Source organism: Canis aureus, chromosome X, assembly GCF_053574225.1.
Source record: "Canis aureus isolate CA01 chromosome X, VMU_Caureus_v.1.0, whole genome shotgun sequence".
Taxonomy (NCBI): Eukaryota; Metazoa; Chordata; class Mammalia; order Carnivora; family Canidae; genus Canis; species Canis aureus.
Window position 1 is genome coordinate 93,509,166 of NC_135649.1, and position 17,177 is coordinate 93,526,342.

Below are 17,177 nucleotides of genomic sequence, written 5' to 3' on the forward strand. Positions count from 1 at the left end.
GTTGCTTACATCATTTGAAGTTGCTTACATCATGATTAAATAAGATCATGTTTATACATTGTTCAACATAATGCTTGGCTTATAAGTGGTAACTAAAACCAAAGTGATTGGGTATTTGCTGATGAAGCAAACAATACTCTTTGCACAACCTCCAATGTAACCTAGACTCTAACAGTTTTCACAAATTGATTCAATTCCTCTATTGTGTCTCTTGACAATTACCTTTTTTTTTGAGAGAGAGAGAGAGAGAAAGAAAGAGAGGGAGTGGGGGGAAGGGCAGAGAGAAAAGGAGAGAAAGAATCTGAAGGAGGCTCCAAGCCCAGCGTGGAGCCTAATATGGTGCTCAATCTCACAACCCTGAGATCATGACCTGAGCCCAAATCAAGAGTTGGATGCTGAACCAACTGAGCCACCCAGAGGGACCCACCTTAATTTTTTAAAATATAAATACAGAGCAAAATTTTCTGAAACTGAAATCTTGACAGTACCAGTCCCTGCTCCGTGCAGAGGCTCAAAAAACACTTTCAAGGTATAAAAATAAGAGTGTTACAAAATTCCCACCATCAGAGTTGCTGACCTTGTAAACTCACCCAAGGGCCCTTTCCCCAGAGAAAGGGTCGTTATTAACAAAATCAGGACACCAGGTGAAGAAGAGAGAGAAGCTGGTGGAGGAGTTGCAGAGGAGACACTGGACACACTGTCTTCTAACTTTGTTCCTTTTGAATGTCTATAGATTTGCTTATCTGGTTAATCAGTTACCACTTTGGAAGACACAAAGCATTTACCACCCAATAATGAAGGGTAAGTCCCTGGGTCTATAAAGTCCAATACCTGTCATGTGCCTGGCACTAAAGAAAGGCACAGTAAATCATGTTTAACATGAAATGAACTGCATACACAACCCCAGACAGGCAAGGAACTAATGAGTTCCCAGTCTGGCACGCCCAAGGGCCTCACTGTCACTATGTAGCAGGGAGGTTTGGCTCCAGTGCTCTTACAGCACTGAGTTCTATTTCCCATTCAGAACCCTCTGTGAATTATAGGAAATTCCAACTCTTTTTACCAGTCCATGTCACCTGCTTTTCTCAGGGTCAGATCTTGTTTTGGGCATTTCCCACAGAACTCACTGATCTGAAATTTGACCACTAACCGGTCATAATAAGCCATCACCAACCAGAAATTTAAGTACTTCTTATTTGTTGCCTCTGACCTTGCACCTCTTTGGCTATCACCTTTAGCCTGGATAATAAAAGAAATGGTATTTGATGTTTTGTGTACTGGGTTCTTCCTAGATGGAGAATCAGCACATTCATACCAATTAATAAACCTAACTAATTAGGTTACCCAGATCTCCCTCAGGGCCACTCTAACCCTACCTACAATGAAATGCAAACTTCTTCTTCAGACTATTATAGACTATTATTTAACCATAATCATTCTTTAAATAGGCTTGGTGAAAATGACCTAGGAAGGGACACTGTTCAAAACCTCTCCAAAGGGAATTGTCACTTGTTTCTTAACTCTTGCCTAGGGATGTTGTCAAAATAATAATTACTTCGATGGCAAACATTTAGAGAAGGTCAACATCATGACCTGAGCTTTCAATACTGATTAGGGCAAGCAAGAGCTCCAGAAGCAAAACACACAAAGTGGGTCTTAATAAGATCTGATTCAGGGATGCCTGGGTGGCTCAGTGGTTTGGCATCTGCCTTCCACCCATGGCATGATCCTGGAGTCCCAGGATCAAGTCCCACATTGGGGTCCCTGCATGGAGCCTGCTTCTCTCTCTCTCTCTCTCTGCCTGTGTCTCTGCCTCTCTCTCTCTCTGTGTCTCATGAGTAAATAAATAAAATCTTAAAAAAAAAGATCTGATTCATATCCATAATAGCCAAAGCAATCTTGAAAAAGGCAAATTTGGAGGATTTACACTTAACCAATTTCAAAACTTACTCTAAAGGTACAGTATCAAAGACAGTTACAGACCTGTCATAAGGATAGACATACAGATCAATGGAACAGAAGTGAGACTCTAGAAATAAATGCTGCTACATATAGTTGATTGATTTTCAGCAAGGGTGCTAAGACAATTCAATGAGGAATGATAGTATTTTCAACAAATGGTGCTAGAACAATTGAATATCCCCATAAAACAATATGAATTTAGGCTCTTAACTCACAATATAAAAATTAACCCAAAAGGAGTTGTAGTCCTAAATATAAAATTATAAACATTTTAGAAGAAAACAAGAGAAAATATTTGTGACATTGAGTTAGCTACAGATTTCTTGGGTATGAAATCAAAAGCATGATCTATAAAAGAAAAAATTATAATAAAAAATTTTTAATTGATAAATTCAATTTATTTCTTTTAAAGATTTCATTTATTTATCTGAAAGAGGGAGAAAAAGGGAGAGAGAAAAAGCATAAGCGGTGGGTAGCAGCAGAAGGAAAGGGAGAAGCAGACTCCATGGAGCAGAGAGCCCAATGTGGGGCTTGATCCCAGGACCTGAGATCATGACCTGAGCCAAAGGTAGATGCTTAACCGACTGAGCCAACCAGGTAGCCCAAATTAAATTTTGCTTAAAGTAAAAACTTCTGTGCTTTAAACAACACTATTTAAAAACTAAAAAAAAAAAAAAAAAAAAAAAAAGCCACAGGCTTTGGAAATCATATATCTGATAGAAAGACTTGTATCCAAGATATATAAACAATACTTACAACTCTACAATAAGAAGGCAAATATTCAAATTAAAAATTGGGCTAAGAATTTGAAAAACACTTCTCCAAAGGAGATGTACATCTATTTAAATGAATGAAAATAGGGGTGCCTGGATGTCTCAGTCAGTTAAGCATCTGCTCAGGTTGTGACCCCAGGGTCCTAGGATAGAGCCCCATGTCAGGACTCCCCTGCTCAGCAGGGAGTATGCTTCTCCCTCTGCTCCTCCCCCTGCTTGTGTTCTCTCTCTCCCCTTCTCTCTCTCTCTCTCAAATAAATAAATAAAATCTTTTTTAAAATGCATGAAAATATATTCTACATCCTAGTCACAAGGAAAATGCAAATAAAAACCACAGTGAGAACATTTCACACCACCAAGATGGCTATGATCAAAAAAGAGAGAAAATAACATCTGTTGGTGAGAATGTGGAGTAACTTTAACCCTGGTGCACTATTGGTGGGATTGTAACTTGGTGCACTTTGGAAAGTTTTTGGCACCTTCTTTAAATGTTAGAAATCTAACATACAACTCAGCAATTCCACTCCTAGCAATCTAACCAAAAGAAATGAAAACATATGTTCACTCAAAGAATTGTATATGAACATTTATAGCAACATTATTCACAATAGCCTCAAACTGAAAACAGCTCATGTCCATCAACTGGTAAATGGATAAACAAAATGTGGTATTCCCATAAAATGAAGTGCTATTTAGACATAAAAAGGAACAAAATATTTATACCTATTGGATAAACCTCAAAAACATTATGCTAAGTAAAAGCCTCAATATAAGAAAGACTACATATTATATGATTCCTTTTATTCAGAAGAGGCAAATCCAAAGTGAGAGAACATTCATTAATGGTTGCCTGGGGCTAAGGGTGGGATTTGAGAGTAAATGCATATGGTCCTGAGGGTGATGGCAACATTCTAAAATTGAATTATGATTATGGTTGCATAATCCCTTAAGTTTACTAAAGTTCAGTGACTTCCATACTTTAAACAGGTCAATTTTATGGAATAGAAACTATACTTCAATAAATCCGTTAAAAAACAAAGGCTTTAATAGCTTTTTATAGATGCTTACCAACAATTACTTGATGAATTTGCTTTGGTGTCAGAATCAAGCTGCAATCATGTTTTTCATGGGGTGTGAATGGATCTGATTTAAGTCCTTTGAGAACCTGTGGGAAAATATTACTCCAAAATTAATTTTTAATATTAGCAAAAGATATTTTAAGAATTCTTATAGCTTAATGAAATGTAAAATATTGCACATGCCTTTCTTCTCAGAGCCTTTGACTCCTTGGATTCTATATTTCTGGTATTTAGCAACTGGTTAGGTTTGATCCGACACTGTGAAGGTAATTCCTCTTCTATTTCCGTTTGTGAGAGTGAGGGTGACTTTAGACCTGATGCTGGCTGTAATCCTATGTCTGTATCATTATATGAATACATGCATTCCCTATGAAATCATAATAATAACGAATTGAGGCCAAGAGTTTTAGAAAATACACAGGCAAATCCCAACATTGCTCATAGCACGTGATGCTGTGCTACCACTTACAAGAATGATGCACTTATCTGCATAAAACTGCCTTCTGCTGAGAAGACCTCATTCTCAAAGACCTCACCAAGGAAGTCATTCCCGCCCCACCACACCCAAGGACAGTTCACAATCAATGGCTGATAGAGAACACAAAAGACAAGCCCCTTTAAAAAAAAAAAAAAAAAAAAAAAGGACAAGCCCCTTTGGCTCAATGCAGGAACATCTATGTGGGATAATTTATGCTTCAAGAGACCCTAAGCATCAGGCTGAGTGTAAGCCTTATCTGAAACACGTCATTTCTCAGTTCCCTCCCCTGCCCTATCCTGCTTTCCTCCTCTTGGTTCTCCTAAAAGAACACTGTGCTAGAATCCCTGTCTCAATAATTGCTTCTGGGGAAACCCAGTATAAGACATTCCCAAACCAAAAGTAAGGAGGAAATAACTGCAGTTAAAATAGTACAAGGTTTTGCCATTTTCCTATATGAAAAGGTCATTTAAACCACTAAAAAGAAACTAAGGAGTAAAGAAAAAAATATTGCTCTCCAGGCACCATGATCTGTTTCATACTGTTTGAGGAAGTGAACTTTACCTCTCTGCTTGTTTCTGCAGGCGCACACTTCTTAGATGCTTAATGTATCCTGCGTAATAGTTTCCATGACTTTGCTTTTTAATTCTTTCAAATTTAGTATACGCAAAATCAGGATCCACATAGTTATATCTTGGAATCTTTGTGAAAATCGTCCTACAAGATGAGCAAGTTACATTAATATTTATATATTTGCATTTATTCAATCAGTCTCTATTGAGTGTCTCCTATGCAAGGGGCTAAGCACAGAATGGTGAATAGGGCAGGTCATAGTCCTTACCCTCAAATTCTCTTACATAGTGAAACATCATTACATATAGAACTAGAATAATACCTAATTTTCTTCTTAACCTAATTAGAGAAAATTCTTAAGGTCACAGGACTTCAATGGTGCCTACCCTAAAACTACTCTTGAGGAATGAGTCAAGTAAGCAATTTGGAGAGTTCTAGATTTACATGTGGGACTAGATCTGAATCTGATTAGTGTTTCCTAAGAGTTAATTACTTTTAGATTATTGTGATCAAAATTAGGAAAATGTATATAATCATAAATCCTTTTATTAAGCATATTAATTTTTTAATATCTCAGAGCTTATGCAATTAACCATCAATGGTAAATCCATAGAGAGAAATCAATCCATAAATGAATTACAACTGCTTTATATCTCATGTTCACTCATCTAAATTCATACTCTTCCTTTCACTCACCATATATTTTCCATAAAAACAAAATGTATAATAATTATTCACATCTCCTGACCATGGTCTGTCTCAATTCTCATCAAATGTTATCAATCATTAAGATTCTCACCCTCAATAATTAACTCAAGTATAAACCTATTAGTCACACAGTCAAATGAAATATATTTCCCCCTGTTCTTAACAAGCCCTCAATGATAACAGTAACATAATTTTAACTGAACAACAGTCTTTAGGAGAGTTAGGCAATGAGGCACCTGGGTGACTCAGTGGTCTGCCTTTGGCTCAGGGCATGATCCTGGGATCCTGGGATGGAGTCCCACATCAGGCTCCCTGAAGGGAACCTGTTTCTCCCTCTGCCTACGTCTCTACCTCTCTCTGTGTGTCTCTCATGAATAAATAATAAAATCTTTTTAAAAAGAGAGAGAGTTAGGCAATAAAAGAAACAAATGATTTGCTATTCAAAGAGAGTTGTTGAAAAGACCCCCAAGAACCAAAGCAAATCTTGAGAAGAACAAACCTGGAGGTATCACAATTTCAGATTTCAAGATATACTACAAAGCTACAATAATCAAGACAATATGGTACTGGCAAAAAAAAATAGAGGGCCGAGAAATAAATCCATGCTCATACAGTCAATTAATCTTCCTCAAAGGAGGCAAGAACATTCGATGAGGAAAAGATAGTCTCTTCAATAAATGGTACTGGGAAAACAGGACAGCTACATGCAAAAGAATGAAATTGGACCACTTTCTTAGACCATACACAAAAAAAAAACTCAAAATGGATTTAAAATTTAAACGTGACACTTGAAACCATAAAACTCCTAAACGAAAACATAGGCAATAATCTCTTTGACATCAGTCTTAGCAATATTTTTCAAGATATATCTCCTCAGGTAAGGGAAAGAAAAGTAAAAATAAACTATTTGATTGCACCAAACTAAAAAGCTTTTGCACAGTGAAGGAAACCATCAACAAAATGAAAAGGCAACCTATTGAATGGGAGAAGATATTTGCAAATGGTATTTCCAATGAAAGGTTAATATCCAAAATATATAAAGAACTTAAACAACTCAACACACAAAAAAATAATAATAATCCAATTTAAAAATGGGCAGATGACTGGAATAGACATTTTTCCAGAAAAAGACATAGAGATGGCCAACAGACTCATGAAAAATGTGTTCAACATCACTAATCATGAGGGAAATAAAAATCAAAACCACAATGAGGTGTCATCTTAGATATTTCGGGATACTAGTATTAAAAAGACAAGAAATAACAAGTGTTAATGAGGATGTGGAAAAAAGGGAACAGTCCTTCAGTGTTGGTGTGAATGTAGATTAGTACAACCACTGTGGAAAATGGTATGGAAGTTCCTTAACAAATTAAAAACAGAAATACACACAGCAGACAGACAATAAGAAGAAATAAAAAAACATTCAAATCGGTAAGGAAGAAGTAAAACTTTCACTACTTGTAGGTGACACGATATTAAATATAGAAAACCTGAAAGACTTCACCAAAAAATTGCTAGAATTGATACATATATTGAGCAAAATCACAGGACACAAAATCAATGTACGGAAATCTGTTGCATTTTTATAAACCAATAATGAAGCAGCAGAAAGAGAAATTAAGAAAACAATTCCATTTGCAATTATACCCAAAATAATAATATACCTAGGAATAAGTCTAATCAAAGAGGTGAAAGACTTGTAGTCTGAAAACTATAAAACACTGATGAAAGAAATTGAAGATGACACTAAGAAATGTAAAGACATTCTATGCTCAAGGATTGGGAGAACAAATATTGTTAAAATGCTTATACTACCCAAAGCAATCAACACATTTAATGCAATCCCTAGCAAAATACCAAGAGCATTTTTCACAGAACTAGAACAAATAATTCTAAACTTTGTATGGAACCAAAAAAAGACCCTGAATAGCCAAAGCAATCTTGAAAAAGAAAAGCAAAGCTGGAAGTATCACAATTCTTGACTTGAAGCTATATTACAAAGCTGTGGTGATCAAGAGTATGGTATTGGAACAAAGACAGACATATAGATCAACAGAGCAGAAGTGAAAACCCAGAAATAAACCCACAATTACATGGTATATTAATCTTCAACAAAGTAGAAAAAAATATACAATAGGAAAAAGAATGTCTTTTTAAAAAAAAATGGTGCTGGAAAAAGTAGACAGCGATATGCAAACGAATGAAAAGTGGACCATTTTCTTACATCATACACAAAAATAAATTAAAAATGGAATAAAGACCTAAATGTGAAACTTGAAACCCCCATAAAAATCCTACAAGAGGGGATCCCTGGGTGGCTCCGTGGTTTAGCACCTGCTTTTGGCCCAGGGCATGATCCTGGAGTCCCAGAATCAAGTCCCGCATCGGGCTCCCTGAATGGAGCCTGTTTCTTCCTCTGTGTCTCTGCCTCTCTTTCTCTTTCTCTGTGTCTCTCATGAGTAAATAAATAAAATATTTTTTAAAAATCCTAGAAGAGAATACAGGCAAGTAAGCTCATTGACATTGGCCATAGCAACTTTTTTCTAGATATGTGTCCAGAGGCAAGGGAAACAAAAGGGGGGAAGAAAACTATTGGGACTACTTCAAAATAAAAAGCTTCTGTTCAGCAAAAGAAACAATCAACAAAACTAAAAGGCAACCTACGGAATGGTAGAAGATATCTGAAACCCCAACAAGGGTTAATATCCAAAATATATAAAGAACTTATACAACTCAACACCCAAAAAATAAATAATTCAATTAAAAAATGTGCAGAAGACATAAACAGACATTATTCCAAAGAAGACATCCAGGTGGCCAACAGATACATGAAAAAACATTCATCATCACTATCAGGGAAATGTGAATTAACACTACAATAAAAGATCAACCCACATCTGTCAGAATGGCTAGAATCAATAACACAAGAAACAACAGGTATTGGTGGGGATGTGGAGAAAGGGGAATCCTATTGCACTTAGTGGGAATGCAAACTGGTGCAACCACTCTGGAGAACAGTATGGAGGTTCCTTAAAAAATTAAAAATAGAACTACCCTAAGATCTAGCAATTGTTCTACTGGGTATTTACTCAAAGAACATAAAAACACGAATTCAAAGGGATACATGTACCCCTATGTTTACTGCAGCATTATTTACAGTGAAGATATGGAAGCAGCCCAATAGTCCATCAACTGATGAACAGATAAAGAAGATGTGGTATACATGTAGTATGGAATATTACTCAGTCATAAAAAAGAATGAAATCTTGCCATTTGCAACAACACAGATAGAGCTAGAGAGTATAATGCTAAGGGAATTAATCAGTCAAAGAAAGACAAATATCACATCATTTTACATATGTGGAATTTAAGAAACAAATGAGCAAAGGGAAAAAAGATAGACAAATCAAGAAACAGACTCTTCATTATAGAGAACAAATTGATGGTTACCAGAGGGGAGGTTGGTGGGGGGACAGAGTACAACAGGTGATGGGGATTAAGAGTATACTTGGTGTGATGAGCACCAGGTGATCTATGGAAGTATTGAATCACTATATTGTACACCTGAAACTAATATTACATTGTATATTAACTAACTGGAATTAAAAATTTTAGAAAAAGAATAAACTTCATGAAACACCTCTTCAGCTTTGAGTAGGTGCTTTTTGTAATGTGCAAAATACAGAGGACAAAGTTTATTATGCTACTAAAACATTTTTCCTTATTTATTTGTTAAAAAATATTTACTTAGTACCTATTGTATGCCTGACACTTGAAAACACAGGACATACTGTAGTAAACAAAAATTAGACAAAAATTCCTAACTTGTTTTATTTTTTGTCAAAATAATTAATGAAATACATTAGGAAATAAAAAAGCAATTATGGTTAACAATTTACTACATCATAAAATTTCATTACTAACTAATACTAACCAGAAAGTACCTAAATTTTATAAGTCTATTAATATGGAAAAAAGTAAATTGAGAAAAATAATTTTGGCCATGTGGTAAATAGAAAATGTTCAGTTTTCTTCAAAAAAAATCATAAAAAACTTATCAAATTCAACAACCAAAAAACAAATAATCCAGTCAAGAAATGGGCAGAAAACATGAACAGACATTTCTCCAAGGAAGACATACAAATGTCTAATAGATACATGAAAAAATGTTCAACATCACTCTGTATCAGGAAAATACAAATCAAAACTGCAATGAGATACCCCCCATACCAGTCAGAATAGCTAAAATTAATAAGTCAGGAAACAAATGTTGATGAGGATGTAGAGAAAAGGGAACCCTCTTACACTGCTGGTGGGAATGCAAGCTGGTATAGCCACTCTGGAAAACAGTATGGAGGTTCCCAAAAAAGTTAACAATAGAGCTACCCTATGACCTAGCAATGGCACTACTAAGTATTTACTCAAAAGATACAAACATAGTGATCCAAAAGGGCACTTGCACTCCAATGTGTATAGCAGCAATGTTCAAAATAGCCAAACTATGGAAAGAGCCCAGATTTCCATCAACAGATGAATGGATAAAGAAGATATGGTACATATATGTGTACACACACACACACACACACACACACACACTGGAATACTACTTAACGATAAAAAATAAAATCGTACCATTTGTAACGATATGGATGGAACTAGAGGATATTATGCTAAGTGAAATAAGTCAATCAGAGAAAGACAATTATATGATTTCACTCATAGGAGGAATTTAAGAAACAAAACAGGGTCATAGGAGAAGGGAGGGAAAAATAAAATAAGATGAAATCAGAAAGAGAGACAAACTTTAAGAGACTCATAACTATAGGAAACAATCTGAAGGTTGCTGGAGGGGAAGTGGATGGGGGGATGGGATAACTGGGTGATAGGCATTAAGGAGTGCATGAGATATAATGAGCACTGGGTATATGAAACTGATGAATCACTGAACTCTACCTCTGAAATTAATAATGTACTATATGTTAATTAATTGAATTTAAATAAAATAAAATTTAAAAAAAATCTAGTGGAACTAGTAATACAATATAAGTTACCTAAATTGAATTTAAATGATTTTTTTAAAAATCTGGCATTTTTAGATCATATAATTAAGACTGATTTAGACAGAAAAATATTAATATCAAATTAACATATGTCTATACAAGCATATTTATATAAGCATAGGAAAGAACTAAAGGGCACCTGGGTGGCTCAGTCAGATAAGCATCTGCCTTCAGCTCAGGTCATGAACCCCGGGGGTCCTGGGATCAAGTCCTGCATTGGGCTCCCTGCTCAGTGGGGAGTCTGCTTCTCTCCCTGCCCCTCCCCCCTGCTTGTGATCTCTTTCTCTCTCTCTCACTCTTTCTCTTTCTCAAATAGATTTTTAAAAATCTTTTTTAAAAAAGGAAAGAACAGAAAAGGATACATTTAAAAATTGCTTCCAATAGATACTTCTGTATGGGAGGGAGTGCAATGAGTCAGAGGGAGAGATGAGTTTTCTTTCTTTATACTCTAAAACTATTTAAAATGGAGTCTGAGTGATTTTTGCACTCCTATGTTTCATGGTACTTGTCAAACGAAGAGAGATAGAAAGGCTGGTATGAATAAAATTTGTAAAATAAAATAATAAGACTGACTATTCAAAAACCCAGAATTTTCCAATTGTGGATAATGAAATAATTACAGCCTAAAATCAAATAATAGTGCAAAAACATGTCTGTAAAATTAAGTGAGCTCAATAACTCACCAAAGGTAAAGAGAGAAGTAGAGAAAATCCAGAGACATCATCAAGTTTAGATAGTATAATGTCTAAAGCAGTGCATAAGCAGGCAGAAAAGAAACTCATTTCCATCTCAAATGTGTAAAAATCAGGATGTCTAGGTTTCTTCTCACTAAGCACTTGTAAGGTAGCAATTTCTTTGAGGTTTACATCGATTTAAATTGAGGTCTAACATCACTTTTGATCCTAATTGGTAAGGTTTTAGTTCAGTTTGGAAAAGGTCATAAGAAATGTGACTTTGAGGAGAACAATGATGACAAACATAATGATGATGATGATGACAATGACTGGTTTTTCACAATTGCTAATGTTTATTTTTATCTTAAATAAATTAAAACTATCAGCCATACCTAATGAACATGACTATTCTGAGAACTTGATATATTTCTATCATTCCATACTTTTCAACAGCATATTTTAATAATCATCTGATAAACCATTTCCTCTCAAGTACACAGTACAGGTGATGAGAGGTCAGACAAAGCAAATACAGTAGAATTAAATAACCATCACCTCCAATGTAAAACAAATTAAGAGAGAGAAAATAAAATGTTATTACTATTATTATTATCATCATCATTAATTTGTTACAGCAGGACCTGCTCATATCATGTTGGTAAGTGTGCCTTTCAAATTTTCTGGTTTTTAATATAACATGTTACCTGAAAATTTTATCCTGGTCTTCAGACCTGATACTTGTAGCTCGGTCATTGGGAAAGGCTATCAATGCATCCTTCATTGACTCTTTACATAAGCGATGATTGTGAAGGCGTGTCATGGTTGATTGAAGCATTGCAACAGGTGCGCGGTCTTTGTATTTTGGCAAGTCTCTGACCACAAACTGTCCCGCAGGATTAGTAACCAAAGGGGATATACCTTTTATAGAATTGAATATTAAGTTAAATACAGTTTTTAGAATTTCAGCTTTCCAAATAATATCCGTGTATTAATATACTACACCATTGGTTCTAACCCAAAACTAAATCCCTAACCAAACATATTCAGAAAATATAAGTAATTTATCTAATAAATGGACCTACACAAAACAGTTTAGCAAAATACTGCATGCATAAAAAATAAAACATACTAACTTGAAGGAATGGGTTAGCCTATATGACACAATTTTTTATCGATCAAAGAATATCAGCAATTTCATGTGGCTCCATGTATAAAAAATAATTGAGGTTTTTTTTAAATAATTGAGTATTAAATGAAATAGCAGCAATAAGAAAACCCATGGAATGGTCAAAACTAGTTTATATTATAGACTCAAACAAAATGTAGAAGAACAAAGTATAAAAACCATTAAAATATTGAATAAATTTTATAGATCACTAAACCAGTGCTTTTAAATTATAATCCTCAAAATGGCAGCATCAGCAACTATCAGGGACAAGCTAGAAATTCAAATCTTTAGGTTCTAACAAAGACCTAATTAACAATCAATTATGGGATATAGACCAGTGTGATTTATTTTAACTAGCCTTCTAGGTGATTTTGATGCATTCAAAAGGTAAGAACCACAAGATCAGACCACATTTGATATACATAGCTAAGCAATTGGTGTGTTAAAATAATCCTATATAACCTTAATTTTTTTTAAAAAAGGTATCCACATTAGCTTACCAGGATTAATCTTCATCACAACTTTCTTGGTGGAAGGTTTACAGGTGCTTTTGAAATATAAATATATTTGATGAAAAGGTTTCAGAGATGAAGACTGCAAATTTTCATCTGCCACTGTGCCAATAACCTCTATCAACTGCTTTACTTTAAAGACTCCTACTTGATGTGGAATGAATGAACATGTCACATTCTAAAAAAAGAAAAAGTAACCAATTGCTGTAGGCTGAATGTTTGCAAACCCCAAAAACTCATGTTTAAACCTAATGCCCAATGTGATGGAATTAGGAGAAAGGGCCTTTGGGATGTGGTTAGATCATGGGATTAGTGGTCTTATAAAAGAGGCCTCACAGAGCTCCCTAGACTCGTCTAGCATGAGAAGACTACAACCAGGGGTAGCCCGCATGGCTCAGTGGTTTAGCGCCTCCTTCAACCCAGGATCGAGTCCCATGGCGGGCTCCCTGCGTGGAGCCTGCTTCTCCCTCTGCCTGTGTCTCTGCCTCTCTCTCTCTCTCTCTCTGTGTCTCATGAATAAACAAATAAATAAAATCTTAAAAAAAAAAAAAAAAGAGAGAGAAGACTACAACCAGGAAGAGGGCCCTTCCCTGACCATTCTGGCACCTTAATCTAGGACTTCTAGCCTACAGTACTATAAGGAATAAATTTCTGTTGTTTATGAACCATGCAATCTATGGTATTTTGTTATAGCAGTCCAAATGAATTACAAAAATAATATTATATTGTTGGAAAAAATAAAAAGCAAATAAAATACTGTTTATAAAATATTTAAGGAGAGCTAGTCCATCACTGTAATATAAAAGTGGCTTAGAAATACCATATACAGTATTGACAAACCCTTAAGATATATATTATTGGAAAAGTATTTAAGAAAAAAATTAAAAACGGGGGGAGGAGCAAGATGGCGGAAGAGCAGGGTCTCCAAATCACCTGTCTCCACCAAACTACCTAGAAACCCTTCAAATTATCCTGAAAATCTATGAATTCGGCCTGAGATTTAAAGAGAGACCAGCTGGAATGCTACAGTGAGAAGAGTTCGCGCTTCTATCAAGGTAGGAAGACGGGGAAAAAGAAGTAAAGAAACAAAGGCCGCCAAGGGGGAGGGGCCCCGCGAGGAGCCGGGCTGAGGCCGGGACGAGTGTCCCCAGGACAGGAGAGCCCCGTCCCGGAGGAGCAGGAGCTGCACCGACCTTCCCGGGGGAAAGGGGCTCGCAGGGAGGTGGAGCAGGACCCAGGAGGGCGGGGATGCCCTCGGGCTCCCGGGGACACTAACAGCAACTGCGCGCCCAGGAGAGTGCGCCGAGCTCCCTAAGGGCTGCAGCGCGCACGGCGGGACCCGGCGGGACCCGGAGCAGCTGAAGGGGCTCGGGCGGCGGCTCCGCGGAGGGGGCTGCGCGGCCCCGGGAGCAGCTCGGAGGGGCTCGGGCAGAGGAAGAGGCTCCGTGCGGAGGGGCCTGCGCGGTTCCAGGAGCAGCTCGGAGGGGCTCGGGCGGCAGCTCCGCGGAGGGGGTTGCGCGGCCCGGGAGCGCGAATCCACCAGCGCAGGCTCCGGAGCACAGGGCGCCGGGACACAGCCCAGGATCCCGCCTCCCCCGGGACAGGCAGAGGCCGGGAGGGCCCAGGACAGCGAGGACGCTCCTGCCCCAGCTGAGCACATCAGCGGCCCCGCCCCGGAGCCTCCAGGCCCTGCAGACGGAGTTCCTGCCGGAGCTGACTCCAGGTTTCCAGAGCTGCCCCGCCACTGGGGCTGTTCCTCCTGCGGCCTCACGGGGTAAACAACCCCCCTGAGCCCTGCACCAGGCAGGGGCACAGCAGCTCCCCCGAGTGCTAACACCTGAAAATCAGCACAACAGGCCCCTCCCCCAGAACACCAGCTAGACTGACAACTTCCAGGAGAAGCCAAGGGACTTAAAAGTACACAGAATCAGAAGATACTGCCCCGTGGTTCTTTTTTTTGTTGTTGTTGTTGTTGTTTTTTTGTTTTTTTTTTTGTTTTGTTTTGTTTTGCTTTTTGATTTGTTTCCTCCCCCACCCCCCCTTTTTCTTTCTCCTTTCTTTTTCTTCTTTTTTTTCTTTCGTTTTTTTCTCTTCCCTTTTTTTTTCTCTTTCTCTTTTCTTTCCTTCTTTCTCTCCTCTCTTTTTCTCTTTTTCCCAATACAACTTGCTTTTGGCCACTCTGCACTGAGCAAAATGACTAGAAGGAAAACCTCACCTCAAAAGAAAGAATCAGAAACAGTCCTCTCTCCCACAGAGTTACAAAATCTGGATTACAATTCAATGTCAGAAAGCCAATTCAGAAGCACTATTATACAGCTACTGGTGGCTCTAGAAAAAAGTATAAAGGACTCAAGAGACTTCATGACTGCAGAATTTAGAGCTAATCAGGCAGAAATTAAAAATCAATTGAATGAGATGCAATCCAAACTAGAAGTCCTAACGACGAGGGTTAACGAGGTGGAAGAACGAGTGACCTAGAAGACAAGTTGATAGCAAAGAGGGAAACTGAGGAAAAAAGAGACAAACAATTAAAAGACCATGAAGATAGATTAAGGGAAATAAACGACAGCCTGAGGAAGAAAAACCTACGTTTAATTGGGGTTCCCGAGGGCGCCGAAAGGGACAGAGGGCCAGAATATGTATTTGAACAAATTCTAGCTGAAAACTTTCCTAATCTGGGAAGGGAAACAGGCATTCAGATCCAGGAAATAGAGAGATCCCCCCCTAAAATCAATAAAAACCGTTCAACACCTCGACATTTAATTGTGAAGCTTGCAAATTCCAAAGATAAAGAGAAGATCCTTAAAGCAGCAAGAGACAAGAAATCCCTGACTTTTATGGGGAGGAGTATTAGGGTAACAGCAGACCTCTCCACAGAGACCTGGCAGGCCAGAAAGGGCTGGCAGGATATATTCAGGGTCCTAAATGAGAAGAACATGCAACCAAGAATACTTTATCCAGCAAGGCTCTCATTCAAAATGGAAGGAGAGATAAAGAGCTTCCAAGACAGGCAGCAACTAAAAGAATATGTGACCTCCAAACCAGCTCTGCAAGAAATTTTAAGGGGGCCTCTTAAAATTCCCCTTTAAGAAGAAGTTCAGTGGAACAGTCCACAAAAACAAAGACTGAATAGATATCATGATGACACTAAACTCATATCTCTCAATAGTAACTCTGAATGTGAACGGGCTTAATGACCCCATCAAAAGGCGCAGGGTTTCAGACTGGATAAAAAAGCAGGACCCATCTATTTGCTGTCTACAAGAGACTCATTTTAGACAGAAGGACACCTACAACCTGAAAATAAAAGGTTGGAGAACCATTTACCATTCGAATGGTCCTCAAAAGAAAGCAGGGGTAGCCATCCTTATATCAGATAAACTAAAATTTACCCCAAAGACTGTAGTGAGAGATGAAGAGGGACACTATATCATACTTAAAGGATCTATTCAACAAGAGGACTTAACAATCCTCAATATATATGCTCCGAATATGGGAGCTGCCAAATATATAAATCAATTATTAACCAAAGTGAAGAAATACTTAGATAATAATACACTTATACTTGGTGACTTCAATCTAGCTCTTTCTATACACGATAGGTCTTCTAAGCAAAACATCTCCAAAGAAACGAGAGCTTTAAATGATACACTGGACCAGATGGATTTCACAGATATCTACAGAACTTTACATCCAAACTCAACTGAATACACATTCTTCTCAAGCGCACATGGAACTTTCTCCAGAATAGACCACATATTGGGTCACAAATCGGGTCTGAACCGATACCAAAAGATTGGGATTGTCCCCTGCATATTCTCGGACCATAATGCCTTGAAATTAGAACTAAATCACAACAAGAAGTTTGGAAGGACCTCAAACACATGGAGGTTAAGGACCATCCTGCTAAAAGATAAAAGGGTCAACCAGGAAATTAAGGAAGAATTAAAAAGATTCATGGAAACTAATGAGAATGAAGATACAACCGTTCAAAATCTTTGGGATGCAGCAAAAGCAGTCCTGAGGGGGAAATACATCGCAATACAAGCATCCATTCAAAAACTGGAAAGAACTCAAATACAAAAGCTAACCTTACACATAAAGGAGCTAGAGAGAAAACAGCAAATAGATCCTACACCCAAGAGAAGAAGGGAGTTAATAAAGATTCGAGCAGAACTCAACGAAATCGAGAC

At 37.5% G+C, this 17,177-nt stretch overlaps 1 protein-coding gene across 5 annotated transcripts in view; it reads right to left on the minus strand.

Moving 5' to 3' along the window:
• CFAP47 (cilia and flagella associated protein 47) overlaps window positions 1-17,177 on the minus strand; it is a 513,403-nt gene that overhangs the window by 459,243 nt on the left and 36,983 nt on the right. For all 5 annotated transcript variants that reach the window (XR_013374394.1, XR_013374395.1, XM_077887395.1 and 2 more), the window contains exons 9-13: window positions 12,973-13,162; window positions 12,009-12,222; window positions 4,854-5,006; window positions 3,998-4,181; window positions 3,804-3,900 (exon numbers count right to left, since the gene is read on the minus strand). Coding sequence is in view for 3 of the 5 variants with exons in the window: in XM_077887395.1 (XP_077743521.1) it covers window positions 3,804-3,900; window positions 3,998-4,181; window positions 4,854-5,006; window positions 12,009-12,222; window positions 12,973-13,162 (838 nt within the window). In the remaining 2 variants the exon portion in view is untranslated. The remainder of the gene's footprint in view (window positions 1-3,803; window positions 3,901-3,997; window positions 4,182-4,853; window positions 5,007-12,008; window positions 12,223-12,972; window positions 13,163-17,177) is intronic.